General features: G+C 46.0%; 1 protein-coding gene and 1 long non-coding RNA gene across 5 annotated transcripts in view; one reads left to right on the top strand and one right to left on the bottom strand.

Moving 5' to 3' along the window:
- LOC100915694 (cytochrome c oxidase assembly factor 7) overlaps positions 1 to 5,711 on the bottom strand; it is a 34,710-nt gene extending 28,999 nt beyond the window's left edge. For 3 of the 4 annotated variants that reach the window (XR_004234277.1, XR_004234276.1, XR_004234278.1), the window contains exons 1-2: positions 5,569 to 5,711; positions 1,823 to 1,963 (exon numbers count right to left, since the gene is read on the bottom strand). Coding sequence is in view for 1 of the 4 variants with exons in the window: in XM_031969107.1 (XP_031824967.1) it covers positions 1,823 to 1,963; positions 5,569 to 5,698 (271 nt within the window). In the remaining 3 variants the exon portion in view is untranslated. The remainder of the gene's footprint in view (positions 1 to 1,822; positions 1,964 to 5,568) is intronic. The other variant, XM_031969107.1, reaches the window with a different exon arrangement.
- Positions 5,712 to 6,359: 648 nt separating this feature from the next.
- LOC116423537 lies at positions 6,360 to 7,446 on the top strand. The gene is made up of 3 exons (XR_004234146.1): positions 6,360 to 6,709; positions 6,925 to 7,095; positions 7,235 to 7,446. It is a non-coding gene; the product is annotated as an uncharacterized LOC116423537 (long non-coding RNA).
- Positions 7,447 to 20,625: the final 13,179 nt, after the last annotated feature.

The raw sequence follows: 20,625 nt of genomic DNA, 5'->3' as shown, positions 1-20,625 counted from the left end.
CGTGCAGGCAAAACCCTAGAAGAAAACAAAATTACATAATGAGTTTAGTTTTTAGCCCATGAAGTATTTTTCTCCTAAAAGGCTGGATTATAACAACTCAAAATGAGGATTGGAAAATTAATTATATCATATGTAATCAAGTCTGACTGAAGCTGGGGAAGTGGGGAAAGGATGCTAGAGAGGAAAGTAAGAAGGGCTGAGAACTCAGAGAATTATGGGAAATTATGTATGAACTGATACAAGAGTGAAATGGGAAGCAAGAGCCAACAAGATCAAGGCGAACATGCAATGCAAGCCCAGAATTCTGGTCAACTCTTTGGTCTATGGTAACTTCAGGAGGCTGATTGATTTGAAACAAGCTATCAGCCACCCAGCAGAGACAGTGGACTAGAGGCAGGCATGAGGGAACAGACATTTTCCGACACGACCAATGTACTGGTTTGTTTTGCTTAACTTTGTTATGAGGGAGGGTTCTTTGGGGGGAGAGGATAGATCACTGGGAATGAAAGAGGGGTTAAAAAAAGAGAATCCATAAAATAGTTTCTTGAAGAGATTGGGTGGAGATGGATTCCTCTAACCCGAGAGATAGAGGCAGCTGAGGCTCATCAACAAGAATATTCTCAGCAGGAGATGACAAAGGCCTTAATTGTTCATTAATTTCATCTGTCAAGGGTACCTTCTTCTCCAAAGGTATTTAATCATTCAGAGATCTCCATGATTGTGTCTTTGGTTACCAAGAGATCAATTTATTGATTATTTCCTAATCTAATTAATAGTCTCCTGAGATGTCTGTCCTCCAGGTTTTCCTCAAAGGAAAGCATTCTACCAACTAATAAAAAGGGAGCAAGACAAGTCCTGGTGCCAATAACAGGGGCTTAACACACTAATATAAATCATAAAGTTCAAAATAGTAGGACTAGGTTTCAAAAGGCACCCAATTATGTAATGATCAAAAACCAATCTGAGAGCAGAAATCAGAGTAACACTTAATCTAGGAAGTGAAAGGGAACTCGGAGGCCATCATCTGAAATCAGAGCAAAATAGTGGAGGCCCCAGTGGGTGGGGGGGAGGGAGGGCAGTCACACAGACTGTTAGAGTCAGAGCCAGGACTAAGGAAGTAATCAAACAGCCTAAAAACTGGTGGCTGAATGAGCTGTGTCATTAATAGATTACCAAGCCATAAATATTTATGAATGTAAGTGTAAATGATTTCTAATGATGCTGAGTAGACACAAATACACAGCAAGAACACAATCGATCAACACTGACCAAGCACTCACTGCGTACCAGGCAAACTAAGCACTGGGAACACAAAAAGAGGCAAAAGGCAACCCCTGTCCTCAGCCCACATCAATGGGGGAGATAATAAACCTGGACAAACAACTCATCTCCAGGATAAACAGGGAGCAGAGGGAAAGCACAGGAATCTAGAGCCACCGAGAGGTGAGACTCAAGCTGGGACCTGAAGAAAGTAGGGGAGTCAGCAGGTGGAGGTGAAGAAAGGAGAGCCCCCAAACCCAGGGAACAAGCAAAGAAAGCACCCTCAGCAGGGGGCAGGCAGAGTACATGGGGAGGCAGTCAAGGAGACAAAATGGGGAGCAGGAGGGGACCAGGTCATGAAAGGCTTCGAATGTCAAACAGAGAGTCAAATATGGAGTTACTGGATAGAGCTACTGGCACTGGGCTATGGAGATATGATCAATTCTGAGCTTTAACCAAGTCCCTTTGTTAGCTGAGTGAAGGATGAGCTGGAGAGGGGAGAGACAGCTTGGATGATGGGGGGGGGGGGGGGGGGGGGGAAATAGGATGACCCCTGCCATACCTTTCCCGGTCACATAGTAGGCTCCCAGCTTGTAGCAGCTGTCGCTGTGGTGGTAGTCTTCACAAGTGAACTTCAGCACCTTGGCTGCTTCATCAAAGTTCTTCTGGATCCCTTCTAGAAAGTCTACCAGTCTGAAACAACCTAGGGCAGAAAGCAAAGAATGACCTCAGTATACCGGGGGGAGGGAGACTGGAAGAGGGCAGAAGGGGGTTGCCTTAGCCCTGGGGGGCCTGGCTGCTCCCCACCCTCCTGAGTTCCCTTTGGTTTTCCCCTTCATGGCAGGAAGAGCTGTTAGAGGGGACTGAGCCCAGCAGCTCCCTTGCCATCTCAGAGGCTCCTATCACCCAGGGAGGCAGGTGCTGGCAGCTATTCCACTTCACAGATAGGGAGAGTGAGACTAAGAGAGTTGAAGCATCTTGTCTGGGTCACCCAGGCCGTCATCACCTGAGCAGAAAGCCAACTCTGAGGTTCCTGACTGCCGTGCAACACTCTGCCCACTGCATCCCCCAGAAAAGAGGCACAACCTAATATCAGGTCCTTGACTGGGCTACAGAAACATTAGATTTTAAAATGGAAAGGGATCTTAAAGAGCATCTGCATTTTATCAACCAGGATGGGGGTCCTGAGCCTTCAGATGACTTTCTGGGGTCCCACAGGGCTCACCAAAGCCCTGGGCCTTGATCCCCAGTCCAGTTCTCTTGCAGCACAGCGCCCATCCATGGCTTCCAGGGCTCCAAGGATATCTGCTCCTGTTTGGACCAACCACTGGGAACTGGAGGAAAGCCAGGGTTTCAGAGGTGGCTACTCTCTCCCTGTATCCTATGCCTCCAATATACCCTTCCACTAACATAGTGCTGATCTCAACCAGGGGTCAAATTCAGGAAAATTATTTTTTGTTTGACATTTTTTAAATCCTAAAAATTCAGACATGGAAACAGAACATTCTCACAACACTGAGGTTTGGGCTCTAGCCCCTACACTCAACACCAAGAGCAGGCAGAGCAGTGTAGCCAGGAATTAGGGTAGGCTCGAATTTACTCCTTACCCCTATCTCTAGTTCTCTCTCCATACAATGGAAGTGATCACATTTAACTTCAATTACAGGATAATTGTGAGGGAAACATTTTCTAAACCTAACAGATGAAAGAAAAGTGAGTTACTATGATGACTAAACCCAAAATCTGGTCCAGATTTATTTTTGAAAAGACTTTTTCATTACTCAGAAAATAAATACTTATTAACAGTCACCTAAATGTGAGGATTCTCTAAAATGAAATTTCCACCTCAACTATATTACCACTAGGTAACCATATGAAGAAACATTTTCTTGGCTCAGTTACACTGAAAAAGAAAAACTGAAAATTTTCTAGATGTAAAAGAATCCAAATAACTATAGGGGTTCGGGGGGAAAAAAAGAAAAAAACATGACCCTACTCTTCAAGAAGCTTTTATTGTACTGGGGTAAAACAGCTTCTACACAAAAAAAGTCTTTTTGTTGAGAAGGGAATGAGCACTAACAATTCACACATGAACTGAGCCTTGAAGTAAGAGATTTTAAGAGTCAGAAGTGAAGAGAGGGAAAGGGAGAGACGGGAGCAAAAAGACAAAGCAGATGGAGGGAACCTCAAAGGGGAAGACCTAGACGTGGGGGGGAAAGGGGGAGAAAGCGAGATCTGAGCTTACACTACTCAAAAGAATTATTTTCAGCATTCATTCATTTATTCAACAAGTACTTTTAAAGTACCTACTAGGTGTTCAGTACTAGAATTACAAACAAATAATCGTAAACTGAGTCTTTAAGAAGCATATTCTCTTGAGGAGAGGAGAGTACCCAGAGAAGCAAATTTAAAACAAACAAGGGAGAGGCAGCTCAGCTTGGCTAAGTAAATAAGGAGCTGTCTAGTGATGGGGTGAATAGACTCTGTGGAATGACCATGTCAGGCGGCAACCCAGCTCTGAATGGGCCCCAGTGAGGAAGGCTATCTCTTCCTGCTGGAGGAGCAAGCTGACCAGTGGAGTTATCTTGTATGGACAGAGCTACCCTGTACTGATGACCGCAGCTACCTTGTACAACCCAGAGAGTAAGTCACAGATGTCAACTCCCAAGACTTTTGTGCGAACAGGACTGTTGCTTTACAGATGCAGTTTACTAGTTTAGTTAGCATCCCTGCTCTGGGGGCAGCCTCATAAAAGGCCCCACCCTCCCCCTTGCAAAGCTCTGCAGGGGAACGTGGCCCACTCAGCCCCTTGACCTGGAAGTCAGTTTGAGTCCATGAATTCATTCCAGGCAACTCTGTGCTTCCGTGGCTTATACTTCGTCACCGGAGTCTGGGAAACCTCGCTTCAACTCCATTTGTGACACATACTGGCTGTGAATTTACAAGTACCCGTCTGACCATACCCTGCTCCTTTTCATCAAATTCCAGGGGCTCCCTATCACCCCCAAGAATATAAAACTGTTTATCCTCCAGAGTCTTTCACAATCTGCCACAGACACCGTCTCCACCTTTAGTCTTCTCAGCTCTCGCTCCTACTTACTCTACACTGGCCTTCTTGCTGCCCCCGCTCCTGGCTCCGGGCAGTTTCCCTCCAAGTGCCCATACCTGGAACATTCTCCTCGCCTCTGCTTCCCGGCTTCCTTCAAGTCCCAGATAAATCCCTACCTTTTTTTTAAGGGAGCTCAACAACCAGCGTTTAATAACCTAAAAGCACAAATTAGGAAAGAATTCCTTGTTTCATAGATAACGCCGGAGCGCTGAAGTTGGAAGACATCAGACCCACAGCGTGCCCTGATGCTATAGCCAGTTAGAAGACGCGTGGCCTGAACATTAAATATCTTGCCAGAAAATGTACGGGGCAGGAGACGACACTGCCAAGGACCGGGCCATCACAGAAACGGCGGGTGGGGGAGCCATGACGCCGAGCGGGCTCTGCACAGACGACCCGCGCATCCAGGAGGACGGCGGTGCGGTGGGGAAGCACTTGCTACCAGATGTCGTGGATAAAGGTTTACTAGCCCATACACATCCAATGCGTGCTGCAGAAAACACGCACACACAAGCGCACACACGCGCACGCCTTTCCCCAGAAGACAGATAACCCCAGGATGCCGAGAACAGTCCTCAGAAGGAAGGAAAACCAGCAGCGCGCGGCTGGAAGAGGCTCAGAAGCACCAAGAACCAAACGGTGACACCCGCGCCTCCTCCTCCAGGAGGGCTCGGCTGTGGGCCCTCGGCCCGCGGGCACAAAGTTGCTCCGAACCTTCTTCGCCGCATGGCGAGCTCCGGGGGGCACGAGGCCTCTCGCGCTTTGCAGCCCCCGAGCCCAGCGCATGAACGCGCCTACTACGGGGCATCCCGAAGCGCATCCCTGAAGCGCACCGCAAAGGCTCCTGGTCGTTGCATTTAATCACGGGGAGAATTATGGGATACCTAAAAGCAGGAGGGGTCGTGATGGGGTCAGAATGGGGGAGGGGAGAGCAGGGGCAGGACGCGGCTTCTCGGTGGGTGCCGGGGAGAGTGACGGGGTTGGGGGCGGGGGGAGGACTGCAGGGGGGGGGAGGACTGCAGGGGGGGGGAGGGGTCGCCTTGGCCTGGCCTCTCCTTCCATGGGGGGGGGGGGGGGGGGGGGGGGGGGGGGGGGGGGGGGGGGGTCGCCTTGGCCTGGCCTCTCCTTCCACTCCCTTCTCGTTTGCCCTCCACGAATCCCGGCTGACGTCCCTGGGCCGGGCCGAGCCCCCGACTCACCGTCCGGGTCCTTCTCCTTGTAGCACTGGTAGTGACACTCCACCTCCATGTTCTCCAGGAAAGAGGCCACCTGCTCCTCATCCTCAAAATCCACCAGGCCCGCCATGACCTCCGCCGCTCCTCCGCGCATGCGCCGCCGCGCTAGCTAGTCTGAGCGTGCGCCGCTGGGAACACGTGATCTGGAGTGAAGACGTGCATCCTACTGAGGCTGCGCGCGCGGAAAGGGGGCGGGGAAGGAGGAGGGGAGGAGGAAAGAAGGAAGGGGGAGAGGGAAGGGAAGGGAAGGGGAAGAGAAAAGGGAAGGGAAGGGGAGGGGAAGGGGAGGGGAAAGGAAAAGGAAGGAGAAAGGAAGGGAAAGAAGGGGAAAGGAAAGGGGAAGGGAAAGGGAAGGGGAAAGGAAAGGGAAGGAAAGGGGAAGAGGAAAGGGGAAGAGGAAAGGAAAGGAAAGGGGAAGAGGAAAGGAAAGGAAAGGGGAAGAGGAAAGGAAAGGAAAGGGAAGGAAAAGGAAAGGAAGGGAAAGGGGAGGGGAAAGGAAAAGGAAGGAGAAAGGAAGGGCAGGAGGGGGGGAAAGGAAAGGGGAAGGGAAAGGGAAGGGGAAAGGAAAGGGAAGGAAAGGGGAAGAGGAAAGGGGAAGAGGAAAGGAAAGGAAAGGGGAAGAGGAAAGGAAAGGAAAGGGGAAGAGGAAAGGAAAGGAAAGGGGAAGAGGAGAGGAAAGGAAAGGGGAAGAGGAGAGGAAAGGAAAAGGGGAGGAAGTAGAGGGGAGAGGAGGGAAAGGGAAGATGGGGGGAAAAGGAGGAACAGAAGAAGGAAACAGAAAGAAGGGGAGGAGAAAGGAATGGTGGAGCACTTATTAAACACCTACTTAGCACCCGATTGTGTGCTGGCGCTTTGCTCAGGCACACTGTGGTTCACGCAGAGCATTTTTGTGTTTTCTTGTACCAGTCCCAGGGGATCCGGGTTCTTCTTATCCCCCTTTTACAGATAAGTAAACTGAGGCACAGAGAGGTTAAGTGACTTGCCCAGGCTCATGCTTGGGCCAGAATCAGAAGTCTGGTCTCTCTGACTCCAGCCCCAGTCTATCCACCACCATTTAGACGTAGAAGCAGCAGCACCTGTGGCCCAGCACAACTTGTTTAATAGGGTAGGAAACTTAGCTCCCAATGGGGGTCTGGGAGTGAGGGGAAGTCCCAAGCATTCATCAATGAGTAATCGCCTACTGTATGCCAGACGCAATGCTAAGCCGTGGGGATACAAAGATAGGAAAAATATGTTCCCTGCCCTCCTGGAGCCTCCAGTCTGAGGGGGGAGACATCGGGTACACAAAATGTGTAAGTGTTAATTGGGGATCATCGATAGATGCCGATCCTGGAATAAAAGGCATCAGGAGAGGCTTGTCGGAGAAGATGGAACTTGAAGGAAGCTGGAAGGTGGCTTGGTCATCCAGGCGTGAGATGCTGAAGGTGTTCCATGGGAATGTTAGCAGAGTGTGGGCAGTGACAGGAGCCGAGGATACCATCCAAATTGCCAGTAGGAAAGCTGGGGGGAAGCGGAAGAAAGATGGGATCTATGCAAAAGATGTTTATGGAACGGCTGGTTGGAGGGATTAGCTAGGGTTTTCTTGGCAGAGATACTGGTTGACCATTTCCTTCTTTGGCTCATTTTACAGATCTGGAAACTGGGAGCAACCAGGGTGAAGTGACCGGCCAGGCGCCAAGTACCTGAGGCTGGATTTGAACTCAGGAACGTGTCTTCTGTGCACTTCATTACCTCCTACTGATGTGGGAAAGATTCCAATCTTTGATTCCCAACCCCCCTAGCTAATGTAAATTACCCTTTGACTCACAAATCCTGGTCCCTTTGAATTCCAATAGAAGGTCCAGACCTGTCCCAGCCCCACCCGGATCTGAGCCAACTTTGGGGCTACACCCAAAGCCCCTCGAGCTAAGTCTCCGACTTAGGACCACAATGGGAACCCCTCTTTGCAGAGATTCCAAACATGGTCACCATGTGAGGACCCTCTGTCCACTGGACCCTCTGTTCAGTGCCCTCCTTATCTCTACCTTCACCTATCTCCTACTTCTAAACTCAATAATAATCAATAATAAACCTCTTTTATTAATCTAGCTCTCTGGGCTAATAAATGCTTTTATTGGGAATCCACGCCGCTTCTAGACCTCATATACCGTCGTATCCTTGCGCTGAATCTAAGGGAGTTGCAGGGGAACTCTGTTTGACTCCCTATACCCCAAACCTGCCACTAGACCTTAACTAAACCCTAATTTCATTTAGGTACCCCAAATGTAGACCTCAACACGTGGTCTACACCTCAACATTCGGTTCCTGACCTCAACACTACCAGTGAGAATCCTCCGCCTCCTGCTTTCTCTCTGGGTTTCTGTACTGCTCACCTGCTTTTCTTCCTCCACTTCTGACTCATCATCGGCCGCCTTTCTCAAGGCTCTGTCTTGGGTTCATGGGACACATGTAGACACCTACAGGGGAGATTACCTCAGAGAGGAGCACTTCCTGGAAAAATAGCTTTTGCCAGAATCTCAGGGATCATCGGAAATTCCAAGGGACCCAGAGAAAGGGGAAGAGCCTTGTAGGCTCAGGAACAATCAAGACAAAGGAACACAGGCAGGAGATGAAGTGCCATGTGGAGGCCAGTATGGCTAGACTGGAAAGTGGAAGAGCTTTAGAAACTAAAGAGAAGAGTTTACCTGATAGAGGAAGCCCCTGGAGTTTACGATGTTATTACCATCTCTTTGACAGAAGAGGAAACTGAGGTTTAGAAAAATTAAGCAAATTGTCCTATCCCACTATATCCGGGAAGGGATTCACACCCCCCCCCCCCCCCCCCCCCCCAGGCCAGCGCTCTGACTGGCTTCTGCATGTGATTGATGAGAAGGCTACTGAATTAGGAGTCAAATAGGTCTGAGTTATATTCCTAATCTTGCCACTAACAAGATGTGTGACTGGGCTGATCACTCAGTTCCCTGTGCTGCTATTTTCTCATCTACAAAATCGACATGATTGGACTAGACTTGGCTCTCAAACTTTTCCGGAACAGTAGAAGTCTTCAGTTTAATAAAAACTTTGGCAGAACAATGATGAGAAAATAAAAATATTTCTAGTGCCTATTAACCAACAATATGAGGTTTGTTTAAAAAAACACACACGGGAGGCAGCTAGTTGGTATAGGCCGTGGTTCTCAAACTTTTGTTCTCAGTATCTTCATGTTGTTAAAAAAAAACTATCGAGGATCTGTTCAAAGAGTTTTTGTTCACGTGGGTTATATTTATAGCTATTTACTATATTAGAAATAAAAAATTATTTTGAATTTGTAGACCCTCTGAAAGGATTTCAGAGACCCCAACAATTCTTTGGACTACACTTTGAGGATCACTGTGGAGAGAGCACCAGCCCTGAAGTCAGGAGGATCCAAGTTCAAATCAAATCAGACACTTAATACTACCTGGCTGTGTGACCCTGGGCAAGTCACTTAACCCCAATTGCCTCAGCACAAAAAATAAACATGCACATAACTTAGCTGAACAATTAAAGAATACTGGACTAAACCCAAGGCACTTGCAGCTTTAACAAGTGAATTCTATCCGTGAGATATGCCGTGTGAACACAAGATGGCGACAGGAAGTTAGGAAAATGATGTTTGGAAGGGAGGATTCTCTTTTTGTAGCACTGAAAAAATTTTTGAAATAATTTTAATATCATAAAGTCTTTATTGAAAACAATAAAATTAAGGTCAAAAAATTGGAAATAGTCTGAAGAAGAAAATTAAAATGTCTTAAATTGCATAAATCAAATCAAATTAACATAAAAATAAGGGAAGTATGACTCCAGCTCTGATACTCTGGCAATTCACATCTTCTCTGGGGTTCAGTTTCCTCTTTTATAAATGAAGAGATTGGATGAGATACCCGCTGAGATCCTTTAAAAATTTTTTTATAGTATTTTATTTTCCAAATACATTTAATATTCATTTTTGTAAAACTTTGGGCTCTAAATTTTTCTCCCTCCCTCTCTTACCTCCCTGTCCCCAAGATAACAAGCAATCTCATATAGGTTATATGTGTACAATCCTTTTAAACATATGTTCATATTTGTCATGCTGTGCAAGAAAAATCAGACCAAAAGGAAAAAAATAACCCATAAGAAAGAAAAAAATAAACAAACAAAAAAAGTTAAAATATATGCTTTCTGATCCACATTCAGTCTTCTTAATTGTCTATATGGGTGTGATTGACATTTTCCATCCCAAGTCTATTGGAATTGCCTTGAATCACCTCATTGTTGAAAAGACCCATGCCTATCACAGTTGATGGTCATATAATCTTTTTGCTGTGTACATTGTTCTCCTGGTTCTGTTCACAACAAGATGATACAATGATTAATTCTGATGGACGTGGCCCTCTTCAACAATTAAATGAACCAAATCAGTTCCAATAGAGCAGTAATGAACTGAACCAGCTACACCCAGCAAAAGAACTCTGGGAGATGGCTATGAACCACTACATAGAATTCCTAATCCCTCTATTTTTGTCCATCTGAATCTTTGATTTCCTTCACAGGCTAATTGTACACTATTTCAAAGTCCGAATCTTTTTGTACAGCAAAATAACTGTATGGACATGTATACATATATTGTATTTAACATATACTTCAACATATTTAACATGTATTGGTCAACCTGCCATCTGGGGGAAGGGATAGGGGAAAGGAGGGAAAAATTGGAACAAAAGCTTTTGCAGTGGTCAATGCTGAAAAATTATATTAGAATGGAAGCTCCTTGAGGGCAGGAATTGTCCTTTTTTTACTTGTATCTATAATCCCAGCACTTACAAATGCTCTATGCCTTTCAGATCAAAGAATCTCCAGATTTAAGATATAAGATATGAGGCAGGAGATAAATCCTGAAAATATTACTTAAGGGTCAGAAAGGGAATTATGGCTCCTGGTTCTTCTCTCTGAGTCAGGCAGAACAAAGTCAGTCTCTCCTTTTGCAAGCTATAATGTCCTCCCCAACCCACCTTTCATTCCAGTTGCTTCAATCCATCGTCATGTCAAGGGAATCAAGGCCCTATAAGACTCAATACACACGACCCTGCTTTTAGAGCTAAACTGAACCTGAGAGATAATTCTGTTATTTTATAGATGAGGAAATGGAAGCCCAGAAAGGAGAACTAGGTGGACTTCATTCAAATAGGTGGAGAGTCCCATTTGGAATGTGACACTGTGAGAATTGGATGAGCATTTAGTTTCCACAAGGTTACAAAAATCGAATTAGAGAAATAAAAGTAAATTAGAAAAATAATATTGAAACCTAAGAAAATGGAAATTAGGACTCTAAACAAGGAAATAAAAAATAATAAAGGGAAAAAGTAATCTGGGATGGGAGATTCAGATTTAAAAGGAAAAGGAGAATGTAATCTGGGGTGGAGAATTAGAATAAAAAACACTGTTTTAAGATGCAATCAGAGAAGGAGACTTAGAATAAGAAGATCTGTTGTTAAATAAAACTAGAGGTGGAGACCACTTGGGGAAGGGAGGGAGGCAGGTGCAATGATGTGATCTGAGAAGACTTAAATTCACATGGGGGAACTAGACACTTCAAATATGATAGGACTCAGCCAATAGGAAATCAGAAAAAGGACTAAACTACATCCACTTAAGGTGACTGCCAAGGAAGGAGTAATAATGAGAGGTGGAGAGTCACATTCACATGAGGGTATTAGGACTCCTGCCAGGTTGTGACCTCTGGTACATCAAATAGCACCTAGGGGAGGAAAGTACTGATTCCAGATATTCCTGTTCTATAGGATACTCACCTCTGCAGTTGTATAATTAAAGACTTTTAATTTCACTCCTCCCAAATCCAATGGAGTTAATTCTCACAGACCCAAGTTCCTGACTCAACTTCTAGCCCTTGGCCTCCTGGGTGGGATCCACCTGGGCAGTTTCCAGAAATGGTAGGAAACCAGGTATTCTGACTTGGGATTCAATGTTCTTTCACCAGCTTGCCCTTCCCCTTTACTTTAATAACAAAGTCCTTCCTACCTGTGCAATCTCCTTTCATAGCACTGACCTACAGACTGACCATCTTGTTCCTGGCACATGGATCTCCCTCTCCCATTTCCATACCTTTGCATTCGTTGTTACCCCTGCCTCTAATGCTTTCTCTCCATCTGCCTCTCAGTTTCCTTGGTTTTCTTCTAACTTCAGCTCAAACACAAACTTCTGAAGCAAGAAGTGATCCCTGGTCCATGACAGGCTGCAAGTGCCTTCCCCTCAACAATTATCTTATATTTGCTCTGTATTATTTCATGGCGTTTGTTGTGCAGCCATTTTCCAATTGTGTCCAGCTCTTCATGATCTCGTTTGAAGTTTTCTTAGCAGAAATAACAGTGTCGTGCCCTTCTCCAGCTCATTGTACAGATAAGGAAATTGAGGCAAACAGGATTAAGTGACTCGGCCAAGGTGACACAGGAAGTATCAAAGGTCAGATGTGAACTCAAATTCTTCTGATTCCAGGGTGGACAGTCCATCCACAGCACCATCTAGCTGCTATTTATTTGTATGTTGTCTCCCTTTTAGAATATAGTCTCATAAAAGGCAAAAATTGTATATTTTTTCTTTATGTAGCAGTTCCTCTTGGCTCATTCTTCCGAAGGCAATGGACTTCCTTCAGTTTTCTAGGGGTACCTCGAGTGGTTTTCTAGATCTATTGATCTTCAGCTCCCTTGATTATCAATTTATCATCCAGAGTTAATTAATTTAAAAATAGGTATTTACTGAAATGACACAGTAAAAAGAATTAGTTTTAAAAACACCATAAAACCTTGGACATGCTATCTCACCATTATAGACATAGGCTAGGGAAAAGTGGACCGCTTCAACTGAGGAATCTGGGGGTTGTTCCCCCCTCGCCTGCACCTCTGAATGTTTCTGTCTCTTATCAAGAAGGTGTTCGCACCTGGCAAAGGAATTGTCTGGGAGGATCTTGCTTTCTTCTTGAAGCTGAGGACTGTGGGATACCACACTTATGTTTGTGTCCCCAAGCTTAGCAGTCCTAGTCCATAGGAAGGGCTGACAGAGGCTTAGAAGGTTCTTTCCAGGACTGCACCAGTCTCAAGGCAGGGGAAAGGAGGATGGCTTAGGGTTAAGGTTCAGGGGAGGTAAGAGAGGTTCTGACCCCTGGGCAAGAAGGAAGCCAAGGAGCCTCGTCCAGCCCAGCTTCTGCCTGGGACATGGAGGCCACCTCCTTCCTGGGAAGAGAGCCAGTATAAACTGCAAAGCCAGGCCGGGTTTGCACCGGGGTACCACAAATCAAGGGCTTAAGAATGCCAAGGAAAACCAGTCCTGGCGCATGTTCAGGGCAGAGCTAAATCAGGAGGGCAGAGGGGGATGCCAAGGAACTGACAGTTGGTCTGGTTCAACCTGTCTTTTCTCTGGCTTCTTAAGGCAGCTGCCAGTATTTACTGCCACCTACCCCCATCCCAGCTCCTTTGGTATTGATGATCTGGCACAAGTAGCCCTACTGAGCCTTTGATTTCGGCGGGGGGGGGGGGGGGAAGCTTGGACCAGAAGGAGATGGAAGGAGACCAGGCTGGGATGTGGAGGATTTTTGGGTTCCACTCCCACAAATCTAGGTTTTCACCAGCCCCCTGCAGACTTCCCAGGGGATGCCCCCTTCCCAGGGAGAAAACATTCAAGGCTTCTTCTTCCTGCTCAGACCGTGTCACTTCCACTCCTGCCTTCCTTCCTACTGAAAGCTTAGACCCCGACCCTGGCCTTCCTCCTGGGTGCTGATAAATGCACCTTCTCCTTATCTTACGTCTCTGGCTGCTTCTGCCAACTACAACCCAGAAACCTCATTTTGAGGAAACACCCCCTTACTGGTCACTGCTGCAGTGGACCTTTGAAAAGCTCCATCCCTGGAGTTTAAACCTTTTTCATCACTCCACCTGGTTCACCACCCAGCCATCATGTGACTATAGACACACACAGACACACACGCTCTCTCTCTCTCTCTCTCTCTCTCTCACACACACACACACACATACACACACTCACACACAAACACACACACAGACACACACACACACACACATACACATGCCCATGATGACCTTAGTATGTCTATGTTAATTGACTTTATATTTTTATGATGCAACTGTTTTCAGTTCCAGATTCTCTCCCTAAGCCCAGCCATTGAGAAGTCAACACAAAATCCATTACAAATATGTAGTCAGTTTTTTTATATAAATTCCCATTGCAAATTCAACTCTGAGTAAAGAATTCTGAAAGAAATCCTCATTCCAAACACCTAGAACTTCACTGAATAGTTCTGAGTGTTAAGGGACAGGTCAGTTCTCCAAGAGCCTCCACAGCTGTGGATCAGAGCATCTGAAGGAGCTGCGGGGCAGCCTTTGCTGACACAGGGGTTGCGGACCGGGAATGAGACAAATTAGAGGCAGAGGGAAGAGGAGAGCGGTCAGACAATGCAATAGCCTCTCAGTCAGAGAAGTCAGACAACACAACGACCTCTCAGTCTCCTTGGGTCATCCTCTCACAAGAGGAGACCCATTCTGGGTTGGGACTCCAGTAACCACTGTCAGGTGGCTCCTGTGTCACAACATCTGGGTGTTCTCTCTCCCCTCCTGTCTTCAATTCAGTCCTGGGGTCTTCCATCCCCCCCCCACCCCACATCACCAAAAACCAAACAACAAAATCCTAAAAAAACAAAACCAAAAACTTCAGCCCTCCAAGTGAAGCAGAACGGATGCTAGGAGAGATCCTGGAGGATCCTTTGATTCCCATGTCTGCCCATCCTCTCCTGTCTGTTTAGCCTGGCCCAATGTCTGCCCAAGTACACCCACTGCCTCCCTCCACTGGCTGGTATCCCACTTCCTACCTGCCTCCCTCCCTCCTTTCCCTGCCTCAGTGGGCAAATTTTCATTATTAAAAAAAAAATCCTTTAATTAGATGTCAGCAGATGGATTCCTTTATAAAAAGTGAGAACTGTTTGTCTATATCATGCAAAACATTTCCAATCACCCATATTCTGAAGGGAAGGGGAAAAAATATGCTTCAGTGGGCACACTGAGCAGACATGAGACACGTCAGCTACCCTCCATCTGCATTGGCCCCTCTGCTGAGGTTTACCCAGCTGTGGCCCTGGTGCAATGAGAGCCCCGGGTGAGAACTGGGGCGTGGGGCACATCTGGGGTTATCACGTGGACACATAGGGCGCGGATGAGCAGCTCTCACACCAAGAATGCCCCCACCCCCAGCCCAGGATGCATATACTTCTCCAGGGAGCCCGGGTGCTCACTTAGCCACATGTTCTCTCCACTCAGCCTCTGAAAATGTTTATCGAAAACAAAGTGATTTTGTCTTATCATCTTGGAAAGGTAACATGGCTTTCTAATACCAGCAACCACTGAAATCCCACTTTAAGGTTTGCAAAGCACTTGGTATATATTATCTCCCAAGAACCCTAAGAGGAAAGCACAAGTATTTCCCCATTTCACAGATGGGAAAACTGATAAAAATTAAGTGGCTTGCCCAGGCTCAGTCAGTCGCCCAGACCCATAACAGCCAGCAGGTATCTTGGGCAATATCCAGGGTCAGGTTTTCTTCCCAAGCCAAGGGCTCTACCCACTATGCCACCAGACCCAGGAGTCAGACTTGATTTCAAACACAGCCTGACACTTTACTATCCTGTGATCATGGACAACCAACCCATCTCTGGTTCTTGACTCACTCACCTGTACCATGGAGGAGCCCCATTGCGCTCTCAGACTCCATAGGATGAGATCATTCTAGTTTGACCACAAAGCTGTTTGCCATATTGATCCCCTTCCCAGTGAAAGGGATGCTGACTGCAGGAGTCATTTCGGTTTCTTCTGTGGTCACTTTGGGGACAGGAGAGGGATCAGCAAAGTGCCAGCAGGAAATTTACCTTAGAAAGAGCCACAATAACAGCAGCAGCAGCAGCAGCAGAAATAGCTGAGGGCTAAACAGAGCAGTCCAAGAAGGCAGCACCTGCAGTGGTCCCTGGGATGATTCAGAGATACAAAGATCCTTGAAGGTCATCCGGGCCAACCCAGACCCACACCCCAGACAATGCTCTTCCAGACCCTGATCAAAGCCCTCCTGGAACACAGAGGCTACTCTTATTGAAAGCTGCCCATCCCAAAGCTTTCACTTCTACAGTGGGAATAGGAAGGGCCCTTCTCCAGGCTGCCTGCTGTCAGTATTCAGTGTGTAAACTAGCAAAAGCAAGCCTGCGCACACCGGCTAAGTAAAAAACAAACAAACAATTTAGGATCATAAACTGTAGCAGGCTAGAACTGGGGAGGCTCTTAGAACAGAGAATATCAGCTAAGAGGGTCTTAGAACCCTTAGGATTCTAAGGAACCCTTAGGATGTCAGAGCTGGGAGGGGCTGGAGAACAGGGGATGTCAGAGCTGGGAGGGTCTTAGAACAGGGGATGTCAGGGCTGGTAGGGAACCTAGAATGGAGGATGTCAGAACTGGGAGGCAGTTTAGGACAGAGAAGGTCAGATTTAGGAGGGGGCTTAGAACAGGGAAAATCAGGGCTGGGAAGAGTCTTAGAATAGGGGATGTCAGTGCTAAGAAGGGGCTTAGGACAGGGAATGTCAGGCCTGGGAGGGGGCTTAGAACAGGGGATGTCAGGGCTGGCAGGGGCCTTGGAAATCATCTAACACCTCATTTCACAGAGGAGGAAATGTAGAAGTGAATGGACATTTTAACTGAGAACCTTAGGGAAAAAAAATTAAGGTCTTGATATTGAGGAGCTCAGGCCCTGCCCAGATTGCTCCAGTTTTATCATCAGGGATCCCAAGCTCACAGATGCTATGGCACTTTCTGCCTGGCCCTTTGTGCCAAAGAAATGGTAGTGAAGTTGGAAGAGCTCTGTATTAGTCCTCAGGAGATCTGGGTTCAAGTCCTCACTGACACTAAGATGATGTGTCAGTATCTAGTCTCATTTTCTCTTGTGTAAAATGAGAGGCCTCAACCAGACGATATCTCAGGCCCTTATAGCTCTAACATTCTGTGGTCCTCGAGGCAGTTAGATGGATAGGGAGCTCTAGGCCTGAAATCAGGAAGGCCCAAGTTCAAATCCAGCCTCAAATATTTACTAGCTGTGACCCTGGACAAGTGATTTTACTTCTGTGTAACTCAGTTTTCTCAGCTGTAAAATGAGAATAATAACTACACCTATCTCCTAAGGTTGTTGTAAAGATTAAATGAGGTGATATTTGTAAAGTGCTTCACCTACTTTAAAGCACCCCCAACTGCTCCCTGTTAACTGGTTGTTTAGAACTCATAGCCTCCCTAAAGTCAGAAACTAGCCCCCCTTTATATTTTTTAAGCCCTCCTTCCTGCCCTTCCCTGAAGAACCTTTATACTCTGTAGACAGGAGCCACTGGAGCAGGGTATTGTGACACTTTTGTGGGACAGTGAAAACATCCGTTCCTATCATCCCCATATGCCCTGACCAGGGTTATCCCAGCACAAATTGGGAAGCCAGAGGGCCGGGCCAAGCTCTAAGGTCAGGGACAGACACCGGGCTCATGTTTCCTGCTAAATGATCTAGGTCTGAGTTAAGACTTTGTGGCTGCCGAAGCAGGGAATGGGATCTGAGGCTGCATCCAACGGGGAGAGCAAAGGAAGGGCCGGTGCTTCTGTACTCCCTCCATCACCACGATGTCCAGTTCTGGGCATAAGGACGTTCAAAGAAGGGCTTTGCTGACTGACAATATCTGAAAAAAGCAGACAGGACAGGAAAATATACTGTTGACTCTACCCCCTGGCTTTGATTTGCCTACCTATTTCATCTCACTTCCTCTAAATGGGAAGGCTACACTTGGGATTTGGCTACACTTGAGAATATTGTGAGCTGCATGCTGCCCTGCTATGTTTGAAACCTCTGGTCTAGTTACTAGAGACAGAGAGAGAGAGAAATACTATTGAAATGAATTTGAGCTTTGGTGACCAGGAAATAGAGACTTCAAAGAGAGATTTAAGCCCCAAAGCACTAATTGGGGTGACTATTTGGCTGAACCTTGGCTCCCTGGGCAAGGAATCTCCTGATGGAGGGATATGAAAAACCTGTTCTAGCCAAGAATCTGAGAGGAAAAAATGATTGATGGTTTCTAAAGAAAAAAAGAATTTTTTCCTCTAGATACATAGCGGGTCACAAAGTAACATGCATTAAATAAGGGCTGTTGCTCTGGAACAAACATGGAAAGCCTCCAACTTTAAAGGAGCATGACAGAGCCCACTCTTCCCCTGGGGAACAGCTAATGTTCCAGCTAGGAACTCTCCCTAAAGTCAAAAAGCTGCAAATAGAAAGTCTCTCCACAATTACATGTTCGTCGGAGTGGTACCTGACAGTGATTGGCAGATATAGTATACTCAGGGAAGTCATGTCTGGAAGAAACCAAGCATTCAATGAGACAGAAACTGCACATTCAGTGGAGCGATACCCATACAGTACAGACAATATTAATCACAGTAAAAAACAAACAAACAAACAAAAATAAAAATGATCAGATCGGAGAATCATGAGACAACTTTATGAACTGATACAGACAAAAAAGGTAGAACTGGGAAAACCATATAAGTATGGTAGAGGCTGAATTGGAAGTTGCACACCAGGGATTGTGGGCTAGAACTAACTTCCTTGGAAACTTTGAGGGCCTTCAGGGACATATGTGACTCAGCAATGAAGGGCTTGAATTTGGAGATTAAAAAAAAAAAAAAAAAAAAAAAAAAAGGCAAGCTTTTTTTATCCACTGAGCCAAAATAGCTGATTTTATGTATTTTTAATAGGAAGTAACTTATCCTGAATTGCCCTCTTCTCTTCCAGCTTCAGATCACTTTTTAATTCTCCTTTCTTCTCTAACCATGGGGTAGGGGTAGAGGGGGGTCTATATAGCAGCTCCTGGACACACAACAACTAGGGGGATGAGCCTCAACAAGGTGAGTTTGAATGTGGGCCTCTGGCTACCTCTTTTTGGGGTTTCTTTACCTGATCCTATATTAGTCAACAGATCTTTATGACATAAGAGCAACCTTGGAAGCAATTATTTGTGAGTCTGAGAGGTCCTGGGCCCTCAGGCAATGGAAATGAAAATGGCGATTCCAGGCTACTCTAGTGAAGGAAGTGACTCAGCACTGAGGGGCTCAGGCTTTGTTTTCAAAGATAACCAATGATGTCATCATTGGATGGCTTGGACTTCAGCAAGGCAGAGCTGCACAAAATCGTCAGCCCCGCTCTCTCTTCCAAAGTCATCCAAGGCCAGGGACAAAACAAAAAGGAGAAGCACTGGCCCAGGATGCCCTGGGAGGTCTTCAGTGTCTGGTCACGCTCCCCACAGTGCCGCCTTCGGGGCCCTGGGAACAGATTGTTCTCCTCTTCCCATCCCACCACTGTCACCTGTAAACACCCCTCACTCGCCAAGTGGAGCCGGACCCCTCCCCACCCAGGTTTAGTGCCTGCCAGTGGCCAGTGCCCAGTGCTGCCCTCCAGCACCCTGCTTCGAGATGACATAACCCGGAAAGGCCGCTGACAAGCGTCTGTCCATCCTTAAAGGGAGCTGCTTCCTCCTGGCTTGGTCACAGTTGTTCCTAAGGCTCCCTGGGCATTGGAGGGGTGAGGGAACATACTCCCTTGGGCAAGCTTCACTTCAGTCCTCCCTAGATACACACTGACTGCAATGAAGTGCACGGAGAGACCAGACAGGCCGGAACACTGTGTAATTAACAGTGATGGCTCACAACGCATCTGTGGAAGTTCAAGCTTCTCGGACGCCCCATTTGGGGGTTTCTTGGCAAAAGTACCAGAGAGGAGAGTGCTTTGTCAGTGTCTTCTCTATCACATTATATAGTACCTACTAAGTGTCAGGCATGGCACCAAGTGCTTTAATTTTGTCCCACTTGGTCCTGACAACAACTGGAAGGTAGATGCTATTATCATCCCCATTTTTGTAGTAGACAAACTGAGGCAGGCCCTAGAGGTCAAATGATCTATCTAGGATCACACAGCTAGTAAGTATCTAAGGCTGGATTTGAACTCTGGTCTCCCTAACACCAGGACTAGCACATTATACACGGCACTATCTAGTTTCTTGGCCCTTGGACATGAGAAGAAAAAATGTAGCTCTCTTCTCTTTGGAGAGTTGAGGGACTATAGATGTCAAATATTGTCTATGCTTTCAGATTACATTCATGTATTGATTAATTTTACCAAGCTGTATTTTTTGTTTGTTTTCTTTCTATTCTTTGTTACAAGGGATGGATAGGGAAAGGAAGATATATATATGAATATGTGTATTTTCATATACATATGTTTATACACACACATACACATTTATGTGCACATGTGTATAAACGTGTGAATATACAGAAATGCATGTGTGCATATGTATTCATTCTATAAGTATATTGTATGTTTTTACATGGGTATGTATGTTTATATACACATATATGAATGTATGTATATATACACACACCCCTATATTCAGAACTTAATTTCAGAAAGAAAACAGAAAGATATCAATATATTTTTTAAAAATCACAGTTTCATGAACTTCTTCATTCTTTGTATATTAAATGTATATTAAATCTTTGCTTTTGTGGATAATTACTGTTTGTCATTTTAAAAGTATAAAAAATGAATCATTGGAAGGGAAAGGAGATAACTCAGAACTCAAAATATAACAAAAATAAGTAAAATAATTTTTTTAAAGTAATTAAGATGAAAGCACATATCACATTCAAAAGGAACAGAATGAATCAAGGGAGGAGGCAACAACACCTCATATGGGGTGTCCCGAAAGTCTCAGTGTATGCCCGCCACCCACATCTCTCTTTCCAGGCTCCTTGGCCATCACTCCTCCAATACCCTATGACAAGTCCAACTGACCTTCTTTCTGTTCCTTACACACAATATTGCATCTTCTATCTGTTCCCAGGCCTTAGTACTAACTGTGCCCTGGGAGACAAC

Source organism: Sarcophilus harrisii, chromosome 4, assembly GCF_902635505.1.
Source record: "Sarcophilus harrisii chromosome 4, mSarHar1.11, whole genome shotgun sequence".
Taxonomy (NCBI): domain Eukaryota; kingdom Metazoa; phylum Chordata; class Mammalia; order Dasyuromorphia; family Dasyuridae; genus Sarcophilus; species Sarcophilus harrisii.
This window is presented reverse-complemented; position numbering and strand designations above follow the sequence as displayed.